This window comes from Melanerpes formicivorus, unplaced genomic scaffold (genome assembly GCF_026170545.1).
Source record: "Melanerpes formicivorus ecotype bairdi unplaced genomic scaffold, bMelFor1.0.p_v2 SCAF_3, whole genome shotgun sequence".
Lineage (NCBI taxonomy): Eukaryota > Metazoa > Chordata > Aves > Piciformes > Picidae > Melanerpes > Melanerpes formicivorus.
Genome location: NW_027142355.1, coordinates 40,563,408 through 40,579,977, shown reverse-complemented (window position 1 = coordinate 40,579,977; position 16,570 = coordinate 40,563,408). Strand labels below are relative to the sequence as shown.

Below are 16,570 nucleotides of genomic sequence, written 5' to 3'. Positions count from 1 at the left end.
GCTGGGGTTGCTTAGCCTGGAGAAGAGGAGACTCAGGGGAGACCTTATTGCTCTCTACAACTACCTGAAGGGAGGTTGTAGCCTGGTGGGGGTTGGTCTCTTCTCCCAGGCAGCCAGAACAAGAGGACACAGTCTCAGGCTGCGCCAGGAGAGGTTTAGGTTGGATGTTAGGAAGAAGTTCTATACAGAGTGATTGGCCATTGGCATGGGCTGTGTGGCGAGGTGGTGGAGTCACCATCACTGGAGGTGTTCAGGAGGAGACTTGATGGGGTGCTTGGTGCCATGGGTTAGCTGTTTGGGTGGGTTGGATTGGTTGATGGGTTGGACACGATGATCTTGAAGGTCTCTTCCAACCTGGTTTGGTTTGTTCTAAATTCTATATACTTTGCCTCCTGAGCATGTACCCAGCAAGGCTTACAATGCCACCAAGTGCTGCTCTGCCATTTATGCCAGTACATTCAACCTCAAACACCATTAGGCACAGTGGAGAGAAAACACCACTAAGAGCATTCATGGTCATTGAAGAGGTCTGTTTATTGGCTGCAGGGTCCAACACCTCCCTCACTGCTGCCATATGCAAAGTCAACTTCCTTTTTGGTGCGCAGAGGTTCTCCTCGCTCTTTGCTCAAAGGGCTCAGTACAGGGCCAGCACGATTTTCAACTCATCTTTTAATCAACACTGATGATTAATGAGGCAAAAAAACCCCAAGCCATGCAACATGTGTTAAGTCTGGTAAAATCAGGTGGAGAGATATTCATCTATTTACACAGAGAACGTTCCACATCGTCACCTGCTGTGCAGCCTTGTATGATCTCGACCGAGCGTCCACAGGGCTACATTCTGGTGTCAAATACTCATTTAAGGTTTGGTGTGAAAGCTACTTATTCCACAATGCCTTTAACTGGATTCTACTGCACTCACACTTGAACACAGAACTTCTACACACAAGTGCCACACACTTTTAGTCGTACCTCACAAGACAAAATAAGGCATTCACAGATATCCCACTCCTGTGGTCACAAGAAATCCCTTTCCCAGAGCTTTCAGCCATGACCCTTGGAGACCATGAGAGTTTTTCAAGCACAAAGGGTGAGTCTGTAGGAGACAGCCAGTTCTTCCCAGAACTATACACTTGTCCTTTCATGCTGCTGCTACACACAAACCAGACAGAATTTAAGATTACTTTATTAAGTTCCTACATAGAGGTTTGTTCTTAAACCCCACTGGGTAACAACAGGGCTTAGGCACTTCTGAAGATTTTACTTAATGTCTATCTTTAATAAGGGGAAGCCTCAGCCTACAGAACACAGGACAAACAATCATCTGGAAAGGGGCAAATTGATGGCTGGCAAGAAGCAGGCCAATAATGTGGAAGTGTAGACTATGTGGACTACACATCCCTACAGAACTTCAGGAACCAGATGGCATTCTGTACAGGAAGGGCTGTCAGAAGAAAGCTGCTGCAGAGCCAAGGACTTCCCTGCCTCACTCAAAACTCGGTGTAAGAACATACTTTATGAAGACCATTTTCCTGCAAAGTCACCCATGCACACAACTTCCTTTGCTTGGAAAGCACCCAGTGCCCAGGAATGGAAAACTGGGTAAGAGCAATCCAGAGCCCAACATGCTCAAGCACTGTAAACAATGAGGACCAGGAGAATAAAAGCAGAGGGAACAGGAAACCACACAAACTGGATTCAGCCAAGACAGCTGAGAGATTTGTGGCATTACTGAAAATGGCAGCTTCCTTTAAAAGGAGACTTGGAACCCCACCTGTGCTGGCTGGCAATAAGAGAGCAATCTCACATGTATGGTGGTCTCTAAGGCAGAGCAATAATCTGCTGATACAAACTCAGTTATTTAAGAGCTTTCTTTGAAAACCCAAAGGCTTCCTACTTGGCAAATCGAGAGCAGTGGAAAGCCTGTTATGAGTCACAAGACTTACATCCTTGCATTTGACACTGATCAATCTGTGGAGGGTTCAAGTGGTAAGCCTTGATCTTCAGGGGGAGTGAATGGGCAGAAGGAGGGAAGAAGTTAAGTGAGTAGAGAGGTATGGTGGGACTCTGTAAGTAAACAAAGCTACTGGGTAAAGCTTCCCAAATTGGTTAAGCATGCTGAGGGCAACACGTGTAGTGAAAGCCACCGTGCTCCCATGGCTGGGACACTGACAGCCAGGCAGCCTTCATGGCACACAGGACACACCAGGTCATTCCTCAGCAATCATTTCAATGGCTAACAGAAGCTCAAGATGATTTACTGCTTAGTAGCTGCAGAATTAACCCCCCCTCAAAACTAAAAGGGCTGGATGTTCCTGTTAACATTCCCTTTGACTTCTGGTACAGTGCAGCAGCATTCTCAGGGCCCAGCTGTGCCACCTTGGCTCCAGCAAAACTTTGATCACCTTCCCTGCCAAAAGACAATAGATTAGGATTTTCAGGGCTTGTCTGAAGGCAGAACAAAATGTGGAATTTGTTTTATCCCACTTGGTAAGAGGAAGTGGGACCCAGGGGCTGTACACAGAAGTCTGGGTCAGGTGTGCAGAGAAGAAGTAACTGCGCATTCTGCACATCTACCGGGTTCTAAAATCCACTACTGACATTCAGTGGACTTTTTGACCTCTGCTGTCTGTGGATGGCCATCTGGGCACACCTGTAGCCCCTTTCTATTGTAAGAAAAGAAAAGAAAAAAGTGAGTCTTCAAAGTAGTGACAGCACATCCTCTAGCAAGAGACCTTTAAGGACATTTACACTGCAGCCTTTCAAACACTAGACACCAAAGCCACTCACATACACACAACAAAGCAGACAATACCTCCTGTGTAACAGATGGGGCCTCTCGACTGTACTTCTGTAACACTGCCTTTATACTAAGGAACTAGTTTAGAACCACTCTTTATCTGCTCTGAAATCTCAAGCAGCAAGATTTGTTCAGTCCTTCAGACCACATGAAACAAAGGTACCTAGACTAGTAAGTGACACCAAGAAAGCCTTACAAATTAGTTGGCTGAGCAATATTCAGGCACCTGCCACTCAGGTTCCAGGCTCTATACATTTTCTTCTCACCTGTGTTATTCCTCTGGCTGTCTGACCAAAAGGTATCACCACTAGTAGCACAAATAGTAACCCTCTCTCTCTCTTCCTTCTGCAATGACTACTTCAAGGAAAACTGAGCGCTGGTCTGCCCAGCAGTATGAAAGCGAGGAGCAAGGAGCATCTGGGGAGGCTTCAGAGCAGGACTGGTCTTCCAGCTGAAGAGTGGTTTAATTCTTGGCATGGGCATAGAAAGAATATTTGTACCAACTAACATCAGGCACACTACCTAGGGAGCTCAGGTAAGCCCCTAGGGTGCCTAGCAAGTTTCATGAGGGGACTTCAGCTGCTGACTTCGGACTCCACCTCTCCACCCTGCTCAGGAAGAAAGCTTAGGCACTCAAGCTGCATGCCTCAGCTTCCAGCCCGTGAACACGCTCTCATCTACACACATACAATCACACATGCCCACAGAGCAAAGTTCAAAGGCTGCAATGTGAAAAGCTGCTGTGCTGGTAATGGCAAGGTGAGTGTTTTTCTGATGGTGCTGCAACACATTTGAAGCAAACTAAAAGCTAGTCAGCCATCCCCGACAGGCGCTCATGCTGTTGGTGTCAGAAGTGCCACCCCTGCCCTAGGGCGACTGCCTCCAGGCCTCACCTCAAAGGAAGCAGGACCCCCTTACCATGCTGGATTCACCGTGCTGGGTCGAAGGATTGTTAGTCTACCTTTATGCTGAAGTGGAACTATCTCCAGGGAACCTGGCCTGAGGGAAAAACAAGCAGAAAGTCCTGTTTGAGAGGTCAATTCATCAGGTGCTGTTGAGAGGATAACAAGAAAGCACTTTGGGTACGGAGACAAAGATCCAGGCTCAGAGCACATGCCACTGGGCAGCTGCATCAACAACACTGACTTTAGGAGTGTGAAAAGTGACAAAAATGGCATCTTTGCTCTCCCTTTGTGCGTGTACTGGGGGCTCACTTGCTCTAAGCAACAAGCTACCCCAGCCATTGCCGTGCCACTTATGCAGGCAGAAATACACTGAAGTATTGACTGGCTCCCACATCGAAACAGTGAAGCAGACTGCAGCAGTCTCAGAGTTCAATTGTTAAGCTTCCAACTGTCAAGGACAGCAGAGTTTTGCTGTGTAGAAAAAGCTGCATTTTACCTGTAAACATAAGGCTTTGTTTTCCTGAGAGCTCCTGACATAGCATTTTCAGACCTCCCACTGGGCAATTTTTAGTCACTTTTCAGAGCAAAATTACTTTCAATCTTTTGCCTTTCGAGAAAACTCTCCACAGTTCGGCATGTAACAGCACAGAGAACCACCAGGAGATGAGGAACCCAGGCAAGCTGTTAATCACCTCTCATTGCCCTCCTTGGCTACAAACAGCACCGCAAGGACAAGCCTATGTACTCTGAAGTCCAGTGCATGCAGGAGGATGTTGGTTATCGGTAAGGTTTTTAGGCTTTGGAGTCCAGTTACAATCTCCTTTAGACTCAAACTTCCATCGACTCAGCCAACAGAGAGAGATAAGCAGCATTAGTATGGGATAATGAACCTCAGCTTTACAATAGCAGCACATTTTAGCCTTCTTTTCACTGGCTCATTTTCCTAGCCAGTTCTTTTGAGGATAAAAATGTTGCTGTTCTTTGGTAGACACAGATATCCATTAGCAGGGTTCGCCTGTCCTAACACTGACATGAACACATGGGAACATTTTCAGCCTCTTTTAAGCTCTGACCTGCCCTGCTGCATGTACCAAACTGGTGATGTATCTTTGTAACATCTATTTTTTTCCCCTTTTCCTCCCTCAGCAGGGAATTGTTCTCCCACCCCTTCAGTGCTCACACGCACGCACACGCACTCGCACGCACATGAAGCCAAACCGACGCAGAGAGTCTGTGGGTGAGGGTCTACGGAACAACGTTCATTAGCACATCGTTATGAAATTCTCAGGGTGTTTCTCTCAAAGAATAGAAAGTTTAACACATTCTGTACATCTTGTTGGTATCTTAGTTATAAAGTAAACACAGTAAAACTGTCCATAAAGCATCGGATCGATTTTAAACAGCCCCTTCTCGTTTTTATCGCGCTGAAAGTCCTCTTCCAGTCAGAAACACTCAAGCGATGGACTGCAAGTGGGCATACGGTGCATGACAGCAGAGGAAGGAAGAAAGAGGCACTTTTGATCAGCTGGTATTCTTGGACTTCCCTTTTTCCTGCGGAGGTTTATGTTCCTGACACTAGATGGTAGTGTTAGCACAGAAAACCGCTGTGGTTAGGCACTTGGCAACACGGCTCCAAGGCAGTGCCTGGTCTCTGCTATGTCATCAGAATCGGTTTCTGCCGCACTTCCAGGATATCTGGGCAAGGGAGAGAAACAAAGAGATAGAGCAAACTTAGGAGGCTTCTGAAAACAACCACGGTAGCAGAAAGCCTGAAGAACAAGAACTGCAACTGGACTGCAGCACAGTCTCCTCCTTATGCTGCTAAAGGAATTTAAAACACAAGAAATACGTGACTTCGCTTACTGAAGTCCAACTCAATGCCTCCTCAGCTGCATCCTAGCTGAGAGATGGTAGGGCACAAACATAGCCCATCATGTAGAGATGACAGCTGACCTACTAAGTATCATTTACAGTGGGATGAAGCAATGTGGGTCAGAGTGGCACAACCATTTCAGAGAAACAGGTGGAAGTACTATCAAAGGTTTTCCTTTCCTTGAAGGGAAAAGTGCACCACCCCCAAGACCCATATCAAGACTTTTGGCTCTGAAGAAATAATTCAACTGTTTCTTCCACTCTACAGGCCCAAGCCTACATTTGTGCACTCTAGAAGCTGCCACAAAACCCCCTCGTTTTGCTGGCTCCTCAGCTTCATATTAGCCAAATGTGTCAGAGTATCAACTTGTAAATGACCTGTCAAAGATGGGTACCTTCCAAATGCAGACAGTAAAACCAACATGCTGGCACTGCAGTACATAAAAATATTTGGCAACTGAGCTGCTGTATCCTTTTCAAGGCTACACAGAGAATAAGAGCATGGCAAAAGGGAGCACGTGCTTAATTAAGAAGCTGATCACACAGAGCTGCACAAAGAGGATGACGTGAGTGAAGATCGATCCCCAGCTCCAGAGGGCTCCAGCCACACTTGCAAAGAACGAAACACAGTGAAGCAAGACCAGTGAAGGGCCACAAAGATGACTAAGGAAGTGGAGCATCTGACATAGGAGAGTTTGAGGGCAATGGAATTATCTGCCATGGAGAGCAGGCTCAGAGCAAAGGAAGCCTCAGGGAGATGTGTAAACTCCAGACATTTTCAAACGCACTTTGATCGCTATCGCTGGGATCTTAATTTCTCAGTACAGGCTTCCTAAACCACCCAAGGGAGAGAGCATCTTCTCTACTTTACCCTGTCCCATATGTAATGCTTCTGCTGGGCCACTGGCACAAATACACTAATTACCAAAACAGCACTAAAAATGGGCTCCACCCAAAGTGCCAAGCAACAGCAAACAGGGGTAGTGCAAAACTGCAGCTTAAAAGTCTGCCTTACAGCCCAGGCACTGCACATCCTATTTCTGTGCATCTCAATATATACAATGACTCCTGGAACTGTATGTTAAATAAATTCTCAGAAAGGATGTTCAAGCTCAAAGCAAATATTTGAGCATGGAGGCATTTATGCCACCCACTTGAGCAAGTATGAAATGGCAGGAGAAACAATGCATTTTCTGTGAGCTCCAAAATGTCTGTGGTGAGACTAATCTTGGTAACTCCAGCTAACTAGCTGTAAGACTTGCTGGAATGAGACCAGAGAAGGGCAATGAAGTTGGTGAGGGGTTTGGAACACAGCCCTCTGAGGAGAGGCTGAGGGAGCTGGGGCTGCTTAGCCTGGAGAGGAGGAGACTCAGGGGTGACCTTATTGCTCTCTACAACTACCTGAAGGGAGGTTGTAGACAGGCAGAGGTTGGTCTCTTCTCCCAGGTATCTTCCAAGGGTTAGAGACAGGGCTTTGCATTATGCTGGGATCATAACTTTATTCCAGAGGATGCCAACTTTATTCCAGTCTAGGTTTTGGAGTTCAGCAATAGTTTTGCTTGAAAAGCTGCTGAGCAGGTGGATCAAACTTTCTTCCTGCCTGATATAATAAATGTCTGGTTTTGGTAGTAGACTAGCAATGGCTATGTGAAAGGAAATGCCACGATAGTTAGATGGTGGAGAGAGCCCTTAACCACCACTGCTTTCTCAGTTTTCAGAATGTGGTGGTTTGAACCTTAACTGGGAGTTAACAGCTCAGATGGGGGCAAGGCTGAGAAACTCTCCCCCGCTCCCCCCTCCTCCTTCCCAACAGAGAGGTGGAAAAAAAAAAAAAAAGGACAGGAGCAAATCCACCAAACAATAATTTGGAGTCAGCTTGGGAGTAGAGAGGTAAAGAGTTTTCTTTAAACAAAATATATATACAACAATAACAGGTAAGGATGACAAGGGCAAGGAACAAGGATGGATGGGAGGGGGACAAAGAAGAAGAATACGAAACCAGTCTCTCTCTGAAGGGGCACAGAGGCAGCAGGGAGAAGGATCAGACCCGACCACATGACAGAGGAGCAGGAGGGCAGCCACAGTAGCTCTCATCCAGGAGAGGCAGGAGCCAAAAGGAGACCTAATAGCTGCAATGCCCTGCTTTTTATACCCTAGCTGGGCAGGGAGGGGGGAGTGGAACAAACTCAGTTTCCCAGGGGGGAAATGCCCTGCAGGGAGGGCAAAGCACCCGCAAGCCCTCCCCCCTGCTTTGTTTCTCTTCAGAATGGGCATTAACCCACCACACAGAAGTATCTCAAGAGTCCCTCAGGCTCCCTCATATTCTAAGCTGTATCCCTGAAAAGCTAGAGGCTTGCTGATAGATAGAGTTCAAACAGACCAGTTGTTTTCTCTAGCCCTCCTATTATCTGGATGAAAACCAAGAATTGACTAATGGCTGCAGACTGTAAAACCTAATTTACTACGCTATCATGAACAAATGGGGAGCTGGCTGTCATTGCACTACCTGACCACTCTCATGGGGGACTCTATTACTCATGGTATGACACTCAAACATCCTTCTGTCTAGTTAAAGACACTGGATACTTGACTGATTTATGGGCATCAGTGTGGGCACTCTGGTCAGTCCAAGCAATTTACACAGAAACCTAACCTAAGAGGCAAAGGAGGTTGCTCCACATTCCAGAGCTATAACCCTGCTGGTCACAGGTTTCTGCTACAACCACTGCTGTCAGGGGATGGGCTTACAATGAGTTCCCTCACACTCACAAGATGAATGAACTTTATGTTGCAGTATTAAGCCAACTCATGTTCCTCTGGAGCTTTGTTAGTACAAGCTACAACTTGTTTGAACCATCACCAAGTAAACTACCCCAGCGCCAGAGAAGAGTTTGACAGCACTCCACTTGCCCATACTGATTTGCTGCTACAGTCAGCAAATGAGATCTGTGAAGTGACGCTCCTTTACAGAGAAATACTTTCTTAACAGCAAAATCCCCCCACACAGAAGGCTGTCTAGGAACTGAAGGACTCTATTATACAATCAATCATAGAACCATTTTAGTTGGAAAAGACCTTTAAGATCCTCATGCCCAACCAGTATACAACTCCACCACGGCTGGTGCTAAACCATGTCCCTCTGCCTCTTGGAAACACCTCCAGGGATAGAAATTCAACCACCTCCCTGGGCAGCCTGTCCCAGTATTTGAGAACCCTTTCAGGGATGAAGTTTCTCCTAATATCCAACCTAAACCTCCCCTGGTGCAACTTGAGGCCATTTCCTCTCATCCTATCATTTGCTGACCCACCTCGTTGTACCCTCCTTTCAGGGAATTGTAGAGAGCAATGGAGGTCTCTCCTCAGCCTCCTTTACTCCAAACTGAAGAAGCCCAGTTCCCTCAGCTACTCCTCACCAGACCTGTTCTTCATGAGCTTCGTTGCCCTTCTCTGGACCTGCTTCAGCACCTCAATGTCTGTTTTGTAGTGAGGGCCCCAAAAGCGAACCCAGTACTCCATCTGTGACAGCCTCACCCATTTGTATTCGTATTTACACATACACATTTCTATTCACATGTGATAAACCTTAAAATTCACCTGTTAGAATTCGATGCAATGGCAAAGTGACATAAGTTAAGTGTGCATAGAGTAGAAAGTTTTCATCTGTTCTGTTCAGCTTCAGCCATGAGCCCACCAGCGAGCGTCCTGTTCCGGATAGGGACCGCGACCTCAGGTTCGTGGTGTTGTGCAGATCTGTAGAGGCAGAAGGCAGCAAGCTGAAAGCAGCTGGAATTTCTGTATTTCATTGGAACATGGTTTATGTTCCCATTGGACAGTTAAAAAAAAAAAAAAGAAAGTATGAAAGCCTATTATTTGCTGTCTAGAAATGAGCTATTATTCATTGTCTAGAAATAAGTCACATGCAGGACACTACTGTTATCATTTTCCTTAAGTCAGTCACTCCATTTGTAGTGAAGCTAATGAATGGTAGCAGCAGCTGGCAGCAGGAGTAAAGAAGCAAACAAGCATCTGTTCACAGACTAGCCAGGAGAGGGAAGGGAATAGAATAGAATAGAATAGAATAGAATAGAATAGAATAGAATAGAATAGAACAGAATAGAATAGACCAGACAGACCAGACCAGGCAGGAAGAGACCTTCAAGATCATCATGTCCAACCTATCATCCAACACCACCCAACCAACTAAACCATGGCACCAAGCACCCCATCAAGTCTCCTCCTGAACACCTCCAGTGATGGTGACTCCACCACCTCCCTAGGCAGCCCATTCCAATGGGCAATCACTCTCTCTGTGTAAAACTTCCTCCTAACCTCCAGCCTGAACCTCCCCTGGTGCAGCTTGAGACTGTGTCCTCTTGTTCTGGTACTGGCTGCCTGTGAGAAGAGACCAACCTCTGCCTGTCTACAACCTCCCTTCAGGTAGTTGTAGAGAGCAATAAGGTCACCCCTGAGCCTCCTCTTCTCCAGGCTAATCAACTCCAGCTCCCTCAGCCTCTCCTCACAGGGTTTGTGTTCCAAAGCCCTCACCAACTTTGTTGCCCTTCTCTGGACTCGTTCCAGCAAGTCAAAATCCTTCCTAAACTGAGGGGCCCAGAACTGGACACAGGACTCAAGGTGTGGCCTAACCAGTGCAGTGTACAGGGGCAGAATGACCTCCCTGCTCCTGCTGGCCACACTGTTCCTGATGCAGGCCAGGATGCCATTGGCCCTCTTGGCTGCCTGGGCACACTGCAGGCTCATGCTCAGCAGCCCATGGTCCCTCTCTGCCTGGCTGCTCACAGCCACTCTGACCCCAGCCTGTAGCACTGCCTGGGGTTGTTGTGGCCAATGTGCAGAACCTGGCACTTAGATGTGTTCAATCTCATGCCCTTGGACTCTGCCCATCTGTCCAGCCTGTCCAGGTCCCTCTGTAGAGCCTCTCTACCCTCCAGCAGATCAACTCCTGCCCCCAGCTTGGTGTTGTCTGCAAATTTACTGATGATGGACTCAATGCCCTCATCCAGATCATCAATAAAGATGTTAAAGAGCACAGGGCCCAGCACTGATCCCTGGGGGACTCCACTGGTGACTGGCTGCCAGCTGGATGTGACACCATTCACCACCACTCTCTGGGCTCGGCCATCCAGCCAGTTCCTAACCCATTGCAGTGTGCTCCTGTCCAAGCCATGGGCTGGCAGCTTGGCCAGCAGTTTGCTGTGGGGGACAGTGTGAAAGGCCTTGCTGAAGTCCAGGTAGACCACATCCACAGCCTGCCCCACATCCACCAGGCAGTCACCTGATGACAGAAGGAGATCAGGTTGGTCAGGCAGGACCTGCCCTTCCTAAATCCATGCTGGCTGGGCCTGATCCCCTGCTACCTTTGCTACCACACTGCACAAGCAGAATCCTAACCCAGCCTTCTCCCATACACAAAATAGTGCAATATTCCTACATTTAAGTAGCTAACTCGTGCAGCTCTGTTCACAAGTGTAACAGAAGGAAAAAATGCTACTTCTGAACATAACTGACATCTAACAGACAGGAGGAGAGGCAGCATTAATATGCCAATTCACTGCAGATCTCTATGCATTCCCCAAGCCAAACCTGGCACCCTTCTGCAGTGCCATTCTTCCCATAATTAGTTTAGAGGTCCACAAATAGCTTTTAAAACAAAACCATACTGAATCCACTCTAAGCTAGAGGAGGTTTTTTATAGCTGCAGGTCTCTCCCCTAGGCAGGGATGCATATGCTGTGTGTTCTGAGTGTTTATAAACCTCCCCTCCAGTTCCCTGCCAAATTGTTCCATGGTGCTAAAAGCAGATATTGAAGTGAGCACAGCAATACTGATTCAGAATGCTCCATGCTCTGGAACTTGTTTGTTTGAAAGTGGGTCCAAATCCACAGAAAGAGACCCTGGCATGAATATAATAGAATACATACATGAATATAATAGCATAGCATAGCATAGAATAGCATAGCACAGAACGAAATAGAACAGAACAGAATTAACCAGGTTGGAAAAGACCTCTGAGATCACTGAGTCCAACCCATCACCCAACACTATCCAACCAACTACACCATGGCACCAAGCACCCCATCCAGTCTCCTCTTAAACACCTCCAGTGATGGTGACTCCACCACCTCTCTGGGCATAGTGGCAGCTACTCTAGCAAAGACAAGTAACAATGTGGGAGGACAAAAAACCCTAAGTGAAACAAACAGCCCACCATCTAGGTCTTCACAGAACCAGAATCACAGAAACATTCAGGCTGGAAAAGACATTTGGGATCACCAAGTCCCACCAACAAGCCTAGGTTCACCGCTAAACCATATCCCCAAGCACCACATCCAAACGATCTTTAAACACGTCCAGGGTTGGTGACTCAACCACCTCCCTGGGCAGCCCATTCCCATGATCATGTTCCCTCCTTCCCTATAAATGTGTGTAGTAAGCATTCCATTCCCTCTCCCTGCTCATTACCACTATGCCAAGAGCATTGTGGTGATCAAGTCAAAAGCACCTGACTCTGGTAGCTAGACTGATCACAAATCTTCTGCTGTGTCATGCTTGCACACAGCCAAAGCAAGTGAAGAGGGACCTCTTGGGCCATATCAGGTCTGTCTGCATTGGAGCCAGGTCAGTGGCAGCAAGGATGCTGATGATCTTTAGACAAGTGGATTATCCTCCACCCATGAGGCCAAGATGCCTCAGGAAACTTCTGCCTCCACAAATCCCCATCACTGGGTAAACTGAAGTCACCCATCCCACTTTGAAGTAAGAATTTCACCACCATAGCTCCTAAGCAAATACTAGTGGGACACAGAGATATCTGAAATTAGTAAATAAATCTCATTTAATTACTTCTCCTTGCAGAAATTTCTGCTCTGAATAAATTAAACCTCCTAGTACAAGCTGTTAAAAGACTCCTCTGCTTATTTTTAAGACCAGGAACAACAAGGTCAAAAAATCTATAAGTAAGTGAAACCACACTTCTTGGTGTTTCATATGCATGCTGGGAACTTTATACACAACCTGGAATTTGTTTACTTCCATAAATACCCTAGAAGCAAATGAAGATGGTAAGAATGCTCATCATTATGCTTAAGTACACTAGGATCAGACCCTGCAAAACAATACTGAGCAGACAATACCATTAGAATTAACCAGGTTGGAAAAGACCTTCAAGAGATCAAGTCCAACCTATCATCCTACAACACAGTCTAATCAACTAAACCATGGCACCAAGTGCCCCATCCAGTCTCTTTTTAAACACCTTCAGTGATGGTGACTCCACCACCTCCCTGGGCAGCACATTCCAATGGCTAACAACTCTCTCTGTGAAGAACTTTCTCCTCACCTCCAGCCTAAACTTCCCCTGGCACAGCTTGAGACTGTGTCCTCTTGTTCTGGTGCTGATTGCCTGGGAGAAGAGACCAACCCCCTCCTGGCTACAACCTCCCTTCAGGTAGTTGTAGAGAGCACTAAGGTCTCCCCTGAGCCTCCTCTTCTCCAGAAGAGAAGCTGGACAGGAGCAGGCAGTGTGCACTTGCAGCCCAGAAAGCAAATCATATCTTGGGCTGCATCAAAAGATGTGTTGCCAGCAGATCCAGAGAGGTGATTCTGCCACTTTGCTCTGGTGAGACCTCACCTGGAGTACTGTGTGCAGGTCTGGAGCCCTCAATATAGGAATGACATGGACCTGATGGAGAGGGTTCAGAGGAGTGCTACGAAAATAATCAGGGAGTTGGAGTATCTGTGCTACAAGGACAGGTTGAGGGAGTTGGCGTTGTTCAGCATGGAGGAGAGAAGGCTCCAGGGAGACCTAAGTGCACCCTTCCAGTACCTGAAGGGGACCTACAGGAAGGATGGGGAGAGACTGTTCACAAGGGCCTGTGGTGACAGCACAAAGGACAATGTCTTCAACCCAGAGAAAAATATATTCAGATTGGATATCAGTTCTTCACTGTGAGGGTGGTGGAACACTGGAACAGGTAACCCCTTCCCTGGAGAAAATCAAGGTGAGGCTTGGTAAGGCCATGGGCAACCTCATCTAGTTGGGAATGTCCCTGGCTGGCTGCGGGGAGGTTGGACTGGATGAGCTTTGGAGATCCCTTCTGGCCTGGACCCTTCTATGACTCTATGATTCCTTCTATGATTGGTAAGGCTTGTGAACAGCCCCATTTTGAGAGCAGCACTGGCGCTGGGCTTGCTGCAGAGCAGGGTTTGTCACACCGCAAACCTTTGGCAAAAACCCCTCATTGGGAATCCCTTTCCACAGCTCTGTGTGGCAGCTGGAATGACTTCTCTCACCTCCACCATCATCATCTCTGAAGAACTCCTCGCTGTCATTGGCTGAGTGGGATTTCTTCATTTCAGCAATGCGATTTCGGGGCACTTTTCTCTTGAGGGACGGGGAGAAAAAGGAGGGGCGGTTGTTGCGCTCCGGCGTTGGCGGTGTGCTGAAAGAAGTGACCTGAGAGGGGAACAGAAGAGATATCATGGGAAGTCTAAAAGGTTCTGTGCTTCCAGTAAGAAATCATAGAATCACCAAGGTTGGAAAAGACCTCAGAGATCATCAAGTCCAACCTGGCACCCAACACCTCATCACTACTAAACCATGGCTTCAAGTGCCATGTCCAGTCCCACCTTGAACACCTCCAGCGATGGTGACTCCACCACCTCCCTGGGGAGCACATTCCAATGGCCAATCTCTCTTTCTGGGAAGAACTTTCTTCTCACCTCCAGCCTAAACCTCCCCTGGCACTGCTTGAGACTGTGTCCTCTTGTTCTGGTGCTGGTTGCCTGGGAGAAGAGACCACCCCCGACCTGGCTACAACCTCCCTTCAGGTAGTTGTAGAGAGCAATAAGGTCTCCCCTGAGCCTCCTCTTCTCCAGGCTAAGCAGCCCCAGCTCCTTCAGCCTCTCCTCACAGGGCTAGTGCTTGAGACTTCTCACCAGCTTTGTTGCCCTTCTCTGGACACCTTCAAGTGTCACAATGTCTTTCTTAAATTAAGGAGCCCAGAACTGGACACAGGACTCAAGGTGTGGCCTAACCAGTGCTGAGTACAGGGGCAGAATGACCTCCCTGCTCCTGCTGGCCACACTATTCTTGATGCAGGCCAGGATGCCATTGCTCTTCTTGGCCACCTGGGCACACTGCTGGCTAATGTTCATAAGCTGAAATATGTGCAACAAGGCAGTCACATGTGTAAAACCAGGAATCCTGACTTGTGTCATCAGAGTGGCCAGGGAACATCAACGGAGCAGTCATCTCATTTGGAGGTGCTTATCAAGATGAAAGTATTCTGATCCATGTTACATGACTAATGAAAAACTGTCCTACAGTGATCACTTTCTTTCCCAAAAGGATCTGTAGTCACAAAGGAATACAATTAATACTCCAGGCACGAAGGATGTCAATCTTACTTGTGCACACTGAAACTCAGAAGGTTTAATAAGCTTAACAATGTATTTGGCACACTGAGGCTGTGCCTCTTCATTTCTTTGTCAGATGCAAGGCAGTGATTTCCCTGCTCAGCAGTATGCCAGGTGGGATCATTCAGAAAGGCCACAGCACCTCTGTGAAACAGGGTCCCAAAGCCCAAGATGCTGCTGCAAGAGTGAAACCAATGTGCAATTATGACAGTGTCTGATTTCACACAACTGTCAGGGTTGGAAGGGATCTCAAGGAGGGATCATGCCAGGTGCTGCACTTTGGCCACAACAACCCCATGCAGCCCTACAGGCTGGGGTCGGAGTGCCTGGAGAGCAGACAAACAGAAAGGGACCTGGGGGTACTGGTTGACAGCCAGCTGAACATGAGCCAGCAGTGTGCCCAGGTGGCCAAGAGGGCCAATGGCATCCTGGCCTGCATCAAGAATAGTGTGGCCAGCAGGAGCAGGGAAGTCATTGTGCCCCTGTGCTCAGCACTGGTTAGGCCACACCTTGAGTCCTGTGTCCAGTTCTGGGCCCCTCACTTTTAGAAGGACATCGAGACACTTGAAGGTGTCCAGAGAAGGGCAACAAGGCTGGGGAGAGGCCTTGAGCACAGCCCTGTGAGGAGAGGCTGAGGGAGCTGGGGTTGTTTAGCCTGGAGAAGAGGAGGCTCAGGGGAGACCTCATTGCTGTCTACAACTAGCTGAAGGGTGCTTGTAGCCAGGAAGGGGTTGGTCTCTTCTCCCAGGCAACCAGCACCAGAACAAGAGGACACAGTCTCAAGCTGCACCAGGGGAGGTTTAGGCTGGAGGTGAGGAGAAAGTTTTTCACTGAGAGAGTTGTTAGCCATTGGAATGTGCTGCCCCTGACGGTGTGGCTAGCCCTAGTGATAACAAACAAGGATACAATTGTCTGTGGTGAAACACAGTTTAGGGGTGAAACCATGGAGACATCCTTCCTTCAGAGCACTACTGGCTCTCAATTAAACCACAATTACAATCAAGTATAGCCACTTCAGAAAGAATGGAAACTGCAGTGCTTGTGCACCATTCTTGCTAGTAGTATTTTAATGGTTTTATTTCAAATCAAAAAGATAGGGATAGCTCATTTCTTAACAGAGCTGAGTAACTTTTAAATGAACTGTGTGAAGAAGGGAGGATGAGATTAACCCTCCCTTAACTCTCCCTGGGGTGACTCCTGATACTGCTTATATCTGTCCATACACATAAAGAGGAAGGTGGCACATGGGTGAGGATGACAACCAAGCCTGGTTGGTGCTGCACTGTAGAAACACTCCTCCTTTTATCATCAAGCTTAAAAAAGCCCCCAAAAGCAGAAGCATTCCATCACCCAACTGATCCCTCTCTAGTGTACCTGCCCTCTCTTTGTGCTTGTCTCTTTTTATTCTGCAATCATTCCACATCACACCTGGGGGGCAGCCCAGAAACAGACACCCACCATTAAAACCATTAGCAACAAGCAATGATAGCACATTGTCAGATTTAGTTTGACATCTTCCAGTTGACATTGAAGTCTTTGAGCCAAAAGATCAGCAAGTC

The 16,570-nt window shown here is 47.5% G+C and overlaps 1 protein-coding gene across 2 annotated transcripts in view; it reads right to left on the bottom strand.

Annotated features, from left to right (window-relative positions):
- Positions 1-515: 515 nt before the first annotated feature.
- Positions 516-16,570, bottom strand: part of KIAA0930 (KIAA0930 ortholog) — a 67,870-nt gene continuing 51,815 nt past the window's right edge. For both annotated transcript variants that reach the window (XM_068170662.1, XM_068170669.1), the window contains exons 8-10: positions 13,887-14,049; positions 9,172-9,327; positions 516-5,400 (exon numbers count right to left, since the gene is read on the bottom strand). In XM_068170662.1, coding sequence (XP_068026763.1) covers positions 5,360-5,400; positions 9,172-9,327; positions 13,887-14,049 — 360 coding nt within the window. In that variant the 3' untranslated portion in view covers positions 516-5,359. The remainder of the gene's footprint in view (positions 5,401-9,171; positions 9,328-13,886; positions 14,050-16,570) is intronic.